Consider the following 7881-nt stretch of genomic DNA (forward strand, 5'->3'; position numbering starts at 1 on the left):
TGGCCATCGGCCATGGCTGCAAGTCGGACACGAGTTTACCCGCCAGATTGGCCAAGTGAATGGGCCTGGCTGAGGCTGTTGAGACCAAGACGGGATTATGCCGTCATGGAATAGGTGCTGTCTTTTCGAACACACACAACGGGAGAGTCAGAGTCGTACTTCCGTGCAGAGGGTAAATTGCTGGGGTCTAACGGTTGGTTGGAACGTCGACGGTGGAGGGGCGACTCATAGGTCGTAAATCTCATGGCGGAGTGCCCGTTATCTCCGCAGCCGCAACCCCAGTTGACTTGCTTGGACGGGTGTTTCGGACATGCCTTGGAGTCCACCAGCTTTGATGGTTGAACTGGAGACGGCATTGATGCCGGTAGTCTGTTGGAAGGGTTCTGGAAATGCTGCAAGGTGCTCCAGGTTGATTCCGACTCTGCAATTCCCGAGAATATATCATGGGATCCAAGGATCAACACCTGTCTTGACTCACCACAGGCCGGGCGTTTGGAGGGGCTAGTGGACTAGAGGTGCACTAGAGCAAGGGACGGAAAGTCAGCAACGCCCAAGCAAAAGCCAAGGACGGCGCCGAGCCCGAGCAACTGCCCGTGCTGATCCGCCCTGGTTCCAACCAATCGCATTTGTGCCGGCAATCTCGCTTCCCTGCCGGTGGCTCATGCAGCCAATCAGAGAACCGCCGTCCCTGGAACGGCGCCTGGGGGAACAGGCCACGCACGGGCTGAGGGAAGGAGCCACATCTGCGCGGGCTGGGAGAAGGACAGGGACGACAGGGACGACAGGGACAAGGGAGGGGGAAAAGAGAGTGGAGGGTTTTCCTTTCTCCATTTTTCAAGCGTTGGTTGTGGATGGTCTGTTTCGAAACATCGAGGATGGGGGACGGGAGACAGGGTTGTGTACTGTGTAAGTACCCGCCCTGTGTTTGCTGCTCCATGATGGTCCATGATGCTCCAAAGATCTGCCATCTCCCGAGACTTTGACAGACAAGTGAGGTGAAGATGCACAGCCCTTCTGCTGTCGGCCGTTTTTGACGGACAGCCCTTCCTGACCGTGGCACAGCATCACATCGCCCTTCAGCCGAAACCCTCTTCAGCAGGTCCCTAGTTCGTCAACGGAGCAAGGGCCCAGGTGGGCGAGCAGTTTTGGCCTTGGGGTCCAACGCTGGGGAAAAGGTGGGCTGCCCCTGGTCTCTTTTTTTCTGCAGACGACGAACGGGGCAAAGCCGGGGGGGTTCGACCAACAGAACAACAGGGCACATCCATGGGCTTGGTTACCTACTACCCTGGAGCGGAACATCAACAAGGGGGGGTTGACGGAAGAGAGAAGTGAAAGGTGACCTTGGCTCTCTCTTTCACCCGGCTTGCTCCTCCTCATCTCCTCCTGCTTGCATTCTGTCTGCCTGTTTGTTCCTTTTGCCTGTCCAATGTCCACGCTGGCCATCGAATCCTGAGGACCAACCGACCAACCTTCGACAGCTTCGAGGTCCCGTCCAGTGTCGTGTGTGGTCTGTAATAATCATGTCGACTTGACGCTTCACCATCGTTGTCCTTTGTATCAACCCACTTAGAGTCCCTCTTTTTTTGCGCGCCGCCTGACGGTGTTTGTACTCTTTGACCTGCTGCCGCTCCTTCGACTCGAACTCCTGCTCATACCGATACCTCTCTTCCCTTTCCAACCTCGACGATACTCTCTCGCGGCAGGTTAGGACGAATGTGTTGAGACGCGAGCGACTTGTGACGATCCGACCGAAACTCTTATTCTTGTAATCGGGCGACGAAACGCGCGCCCAGATCAGACGAAATGGCTCCTTCAGACGAATGGTGGGAAGTGGTGAAGCGCGAGGTCAGGGACATGTTGGTTCCCGGGCTAGCGAAGAAGGGTGAAGGTCACGTCAGGCGACAGGATGGACCGTTTCCCACGGCCATTTCCAAGCCCGAGGACCTCGACGATCTCGAGGATGAGATTCCCACCAGCCTGGTGATCGCACCGACACGAGCAACCCCGACAACGACGACTATATCCACACTCCGGACAACCTCCTCATTATCCGCGACAAGCACGCCCACGGTGCCCAGCAAACCAGATGGTAATGAAGGCGGCGGAGACAACGGCGTCGCCCTCAAGGCCGGTATCGTTATCGGCGTCCTGGGAGGCATCCTCGTGGTGTTTGTCATTGGGTGGCTCATCGTGAGCATGCGCAAGAAGAAGCTCGCGCAACGGCGACAGCAGATGGAGGACGATGAGAAGATCCACGGGCCCTTCTCGGACAGCGCGGCCATCGACATCCGCCCGACCCCGAGCAAAGCCCCTCGCCTCAGCTTGCGCCGCGTCTCGGGCTTCCTCCCGGGCTTCGGCTCTCCCTCCGGCGACAACCGCACGAGTCGCGGCATGAACATGGTTCTCAACCCCGTCTCGCACAGCAACAGCAGCGCCACCTCCCCTACCCCGGGTGCCGACTCCCGCGCGGCCACCACCAGCCCCGCCGCCGGCAGCACCCGCACCGGAGGCGGCGGCAGCGCCTGGGAGCGCCCCGCCCTGCGCCTCAACATGGCCAGCCCGACCGGCTCCAACTACAACCGCCCCGGCACCAGCGCGAGCACCCACCCTTCCAACCCGTTCCACGACAAGCACCACGTCCAGGACGAACCCGTCAGTCCGGTGAGCAGTATTGGCTCCTTCGACCGCCGCGTCGGCGTCGCGACGACATCAGACAGCATCCCCGAGCCGGTGTCGCCCATTCTCGATAACGACAGCGATGACGAGCGTTACGGCAACAAGAACCAGCACCAGCACCTGAATGTCTCCAGCGTCACCCGCAAAACCTCGATCCGCAAGGACCTCCCCAAGCCGCTCGACCTGACCAAGCAGCAAGGTCCGGGGTATGGCGGCGGCGGCGGGTTCATGAACAGCCCCGCGACGCCGGGCGGGAGCAGCGGGATGGTGCCGGCCAGCCCGGCGGGGACGGAGTATTCGATGCACTCGATCGCGCCGGGCCAGGTGCCGCCCCCGTCGGCCACCGCGGCGGCGATCGCGGCGGCGGGCGGGCCGGCGCACAGCACGGTGCACCGCGTGCAGTTGGATTTCAAGCCGACGTTGCACGACGAGATGGAGCTCAAGGCGGGCCAGTTGGTGAGGTTGTTGCATGAGTATGATGACGGTTGGGTAAGTAGCTTATCTATCTCTCTCATTTCCTGTTTCCCCGTTACACCACCGGGGGTCACTTCACCCTTACTTACCATCTGATCCCTCCTCCCCAATCAACTCTGCCCTTCCTCAACCTCAAGATCAAATGCTAACCACCTCTACCCACTAGGCCCTCTGCATCCGCCTCGACCGCTCCGAACAAGGCGTCGTCCCGCGCACCTGCCTCTCCACGCGGCCCGTGAAGCCGCGCAACCCGCAACCCCAACATCAACAGCAACAACAACGAAACGCCAACCCCCGCGGCGGTCCCCCCATCAGCCCGTCCTTCCACTTCGGCCTGGACAGCCCGACGACCGGGTCCATGAGCGCCGCCGCCGGACATCACAACAGGAACGGCTCGGCGCAGAGCAACAGGGGAGGAAATAACAACGGGAGGTCCACGCCCGGCGGGTATGGAAGGCCGAGGAGTCCGGGGGGATGGAAAAGGGACGATGGCCCTGCGCCGGGGCAGGCGTATTGATATGATTTGATTTTGGTCGAGTATTCGAGATGAAATTCGGCCTATTACTCTTATGTGGAATACGAATTGAGATGGTGGGAGGGGGGTGAGTGAGTGAGTGAGTGAGTTAGTGAAGGGCGGGCAGGCTGGTTGGTTGGGTCATGATCATGATCGGTTGGCTGGCTGGCTGGCTGGATTGGGTTGGGTCGGGTAATTTGTTGTTGTTGTTGTTGTTGTTGTTGTGTTGATCTCATGGTTTGTCATGAATGCTTTTGTTTTTCTTGACGATCATGATGGGATGGATGGATGGATTGGGATTTGGGACGGCAGTGTGTGCGTGATGGAGTGACGACGACCAGCAGAATGGGTGGAGTGAGTGGTTTGTTGAGGGAGGTTCATCTGCCCTGGGACGACGATGAAAGATGGATGATGGGCGGACAGGCAGGCGGGATTTGTGTCTGTGTCTGTGTACATGTCGGACAATGTTTTGGGTTGAGCTGTGGGCGGTTTTGCTCTCTGGTTTGTTTTTTTGGATACCTACCTTACCTTACATTCATCGTCGCTCGCTTGGTCGACGGGGTTATTTTTTTGTTATTACGCTACAGGAGAGGGCGGACTCGTCTAGGGTGGTCTAGCTACCTACCTAGCTTTATTTTATTCTTACTGGGAAAGAGGATGGCGCCGGGTTTGATGTCTTAATTCAGGGATGGATGGACGTGGCTTAATTCTTCTTGTGTAGAGATTGGGAGTGTGAATATACCGCGGTGCTCAACCAAGACGATTATACCTATCCTCATATCCTCATTTCTTTATCGGCTGAACAATCATTCATCATCGCATTGTCCTCGTCCTCGTCAATAGGTACTTAGGTCTCAACTCCCCGAGGACGGAGCCGTCAACGGCCCCGACAACGGTCCTCCCCTCCCCAACATCTGAACCCGCTCGGTGCTTCCCCTTATCGACATATGCCACAGGTGCACACGCCAATTATTCGGCCGCTTCCCCCGCTCCACGACGAACGGCCACTCCTCGAGCTTGTCGCCCACCAGATAGTGGCCTCCTAGCTGACCAAACGACGGGTCGAAGTCGTCGGGCAATTCAGGCAAGCAAAGCACGAACCGGGGTTTGTCCGCCACCTCGAGATCGCGCAGCCGGCCGAGCAGGCTCGTCTCGCTGACGCGCTGGTGCCAGGGGCGCAGGTCGCTCGTGTCGAGCCAGATGCGCAGGGACCGCAGCGGCGGGATGCCGTCGACGAGAGTATCGCAGAGGCGCTTCCACGGGTTGTTTTGTCGCGTCACAACGGGGCGCGCCATGTCGCCGAAAATGGGCGGCGGGGCGTTGTCGCCGGCACCTCCCGGGGCCAATGGCAACCCGCCCGGGGGGATTATCACGAAGGTGTCCGGGGGGTAGTAGACCTCGGTGACGATGTTGGAGAGGCGGATGCTGAGCTCGAGATGCTGGATGGGCACGCGCGGGGAGGGTTTCAGGGTCCAGTTGGAGAGGAATGCGTTGGCCTCGTGGGTGCTGGTGAAGACGGCGGTGGCGTTGGGGAGGAGGAAGGGGCGCGATTCAGAGTATCTGGGCGTAGGCGGGTGGGCATTATGAATCTATGTCAGGAGGAGAAGGGGTGTAAAAAGAGAGGCTCACATGCGCTTGCAGACGGTGAGGAAGGTGAGGTATCCGACTACGGGAGGGTCGTTGACGGCCTCCTCGCAGGGCCAGTGCAAGCACCATTCACTCTTCAGGCGACGAACCCAAAGGCTGCGCTCGAGGGTTTTGGCGATATGGTGTTTTTCATACTGCTCGGAGCGGATGTCTGGGGCGTCGGGAGTGATGAGGCAGGGCCTGAAAATCCATTTATCACGAGAGGAGGACGAGGAGGACGAAGGGACCAGAAGAATGTGCAGACGGGTTAACTGAAAAACCTCGGCATAGATTTGGTTACGGATCTCGGCGGGCAGGACGGTGAAGAAGGGCGAGTCAAGCTGGAGATTAACGTTGTTGACGGCCTGGTCGGACATGATGGACGCTGGCCGTCAGATGCGGCGTGCGAGCTGGAAGGACTTACAGGAGGGACCAGGACGATGTGTGTCCTCAAACTTCTGGCAGCATATATGTACCGATGGTTACTGCTCTTTAAATTCTTGAGCCAAAAGATGGCTTTCGTGGTCAAGATAGGCCGCGTAATCCAATCGGCGGCCTCAAGCGCATGGATCAGATAACTACCAGGCAGATGTGGTGCCTGGAGGATTGGAAGAGAAGGGCACCCACAGTCTGATGCATGCACATCAACCAACCAACCAACCTTGCGCACCCACTGAGATAATAGTTAGACGTCGGGCCGCGGCGGGGTTAGGTTGACAATGGATGGATGAGGTGCCGGAGCTGGGCCCATGCGGCCGGATCCGGTCCCGGGAAGGGGTCCCGGGAATCCATCCTACTCGGTACCGTCATGTCTGCCGACCATGTCCCAAACATCCGGATGGCGCGCTGATCAGATGAACTTTTTGAGTTGAAAAGTTGAAGAAGATGCGAGAGGAAGATGAAGCTTCGGGGTTGGCTTCTGGAAGCTTCAGTTGACAAATTGGGCAAGTCAGGGACCCCCATGTCGCCCCGCAGTTTGCCCGTTTCGGAGCCAGGCCGAGCTGCGACAGTGGGGTTACTGATGTCCGGAGCCCCGCTAAAGAGGCGCTGAAGAAGAGGCGCGGGTGCTGCTGTGCTGATCGCGACATCCGCATTGCGTCCATTCATTCGGGTTGCCGTCGCATCCTCTTTTCAGCAAACATCTTTGCTCTAGTGTCCACATCGCTGTTCGAAACCACCACTGGTGGCTTGTCTGGCGGCAGTGCCGGCTCAGTTCTTCTCTACCTAGCCTTGCGTATATATTTTTGCATTTTATCTTGCTCATACTTGCCAACCCCGCGCTTGCTGGGAATCCGGGCATCCACACCAAACACCTCAATCTCCAGCGCCGACAGTCCGGAACCCGATCCGAGCCCGAGACACATATACCCGCATGCTACGATAGCACTTCCAACAAATCGCCATCTCCACTATCACCTGCTGCCATCCGAATCTCCTCGGGAGGACATGCCGTGAAATCCCCCAATCCGAACTATCCAAGTGAACCATGGCCAAGTCCATACACCTCAAGGAGGAAGGCAACCGCCGCTACCAGGCCGGCGACTACGCCATGGCCGAGGCCCTCTACTCCCAAGCGTACGCCTCTCCTCTCCTTTGCTCCCGATTCCTCGCCAGCCAGCTAACCTCCCGTTCCCCAGCATCATCGCCGACCCCACCAACCCCGCCCTCTATACCAACCGCGCCATGGCCCGCCTCAAGCTGCGCCAGTGGGACAACGCAATCGCCGACTGTTCCGAATGTCTGCGCCTCTCCTCCAACAGCATGAAAGCCCACTACCTCCTCTCCCAAGCCCACCTCGAGCTGCGCGCCTACGACGACGCCCTCCACCACGCCCTGAAAGCCCACGCCCTCTGCGTCGAGGACTCCCAGAACACCACCACCAACGCCACCGGTGACGGCGGCGGAGGAGGCGGCGGCAACAAGTCGGCACAAAACTCCCTCGCCACCATCACGGCGCACGTGCTCCGCTGCAAGAAGGAGCGGTGGGACCACATGGAGAAGCGGCGGGTGCGCGAGGCGGCGGATCTCGAGGCCGAGGTGCTGGACCTGCTGGCGCGCGAGCGGGACCGGGCGCTGCAGGACGCGCGCGAGTCCGGCATGGGCGAGGAAGGGAGGAGGGAGCTTGAGGAGGAGTGGAACGCTAAATCCCAAAGGTTGAGGGACGTGTTTGAGCGCGCCCGGCCCAAGGAGGAGAGGAGGAGGAAGGTGCCGGACTGGGCGATTGATGATATTAGTTTTTGTGTTATGGTGGATCCGGTGATTGTAAGTGTGCTCTCCTCGTCTCTCTGCTTTCCCTTTATGGTTTCAATGGAGAGATACGGACCTGCTGACTCGAACGAACCTCGAAACAGACAAAAAACGGCAAATCTTACGAACGCGCCTCCATCGTCGAGCACTTGCGCCGTCATCCCACCGACCCTCTCACCAGGGAACCATTGTACATATCCGAGCTGCGTCCGAATCTCGACCTCAAGGCCGCCTGCAACGAGTTCCTCGAAGAAAATGGCTGGGCCGCCGATTGGTGAAGTTAGATCGAGAGAGAGAGAGAGAGAGAGAGAGAGAGAGAGTGTGTGTGTGTGTGTGTGTGTGTG

At 58.8% G+C, this 7881-nt stretch overlaps 4 protein-coding genes across 4 annotated transcripts; 3 read left to right on the forward strand and 1 right to left on the reverse strand.

Moving 5' to 3' along the window:
- Positions 1-1803: 1803 nt before the first annotated feature.
- VTJ04DRAFT_5194 (uncharacterized protein) lies at positions 1804-3667 on the forward strand (the record flags this gene model as incomplete). Its single annotated transcript, XM_069363283.1, has 2 exons — positions 1804-3165; positions 3317-3667. 2 exons carry the CDS (start codon positions 1804-1806, stop codon positions 3665-3667), a joined length of 1713 nt encoding a protein of 570 aa, XP_069220145.1.
- Positions 3668-3952: 285 nt separating this feature from the next.
- On the forward strand, positions 3953-4345 carry VTJ04DRAFT_5195 (uncharacterized protein; the record flags this gene model as incomplete). The annotated part of the gene is made up of 1 exon (XM_069363284.1): positions 3953-4345. One exon carries the CDS (start codon positions 3953-3955, stop codon positions 4343-4345), a length of 393 nt encoding a protein of 130 aa, XP_069220146.1.
- Positions 4346-4518: 173 nt separating this feature from the next.
- On the reverse strand, positions 4519-5667 carry VTJ04DRAFT_5196 (uncharacterized protein; the record flags this gene model as incomplete). The annotated part of the gene is made up of 2 exons (XM_069363285.1): positions 4519-5224; positions 5294-5667. 2 exons carry the CDS (start codon positions 5665-5667, stop codon positions 4519-4521), a joined length of 1080 nt encoding a protein of 359 aa, XP_069220147.1.
- A 1109-nt stretch (positions 5668-6776) lies between these two features.
- On the forward strand, positions 6777-7815 carry VTJ04DRAFT_5197 (uncharacterized protein; the record flags this gene model as incomplete). Its single annotated transcript, XM_069363286.1, has 3 exons — positions 6777-6865; positions 6928-7552; positions 7642-7815. 3 exons carry the CDS (start codon positions 6777-6779, stop codon positions 7813-7815), a joined length of 888 nt encoding a protein of 295 aa, XP_069220148.1.
- Between the last annotated feature and the right edge of the window lie 66 nt (positions 7816-7881).

Source organism: Mycothermus thermophilus (genome assembly GCF_041956435.1).
Source record: "Mycothermus thermophilus strain CBS 625.91 unplaced genomic scaffold VTJ04scaffold_3, whole genome shotgun sequence".
NCBI classification, from domain to species: Eukaryota; Fungi; Ascomycota; class Sordariomycetes; order Sordariales; family Chaetomiaceae; genus Mycothermus; species Mycothermus thermophilus.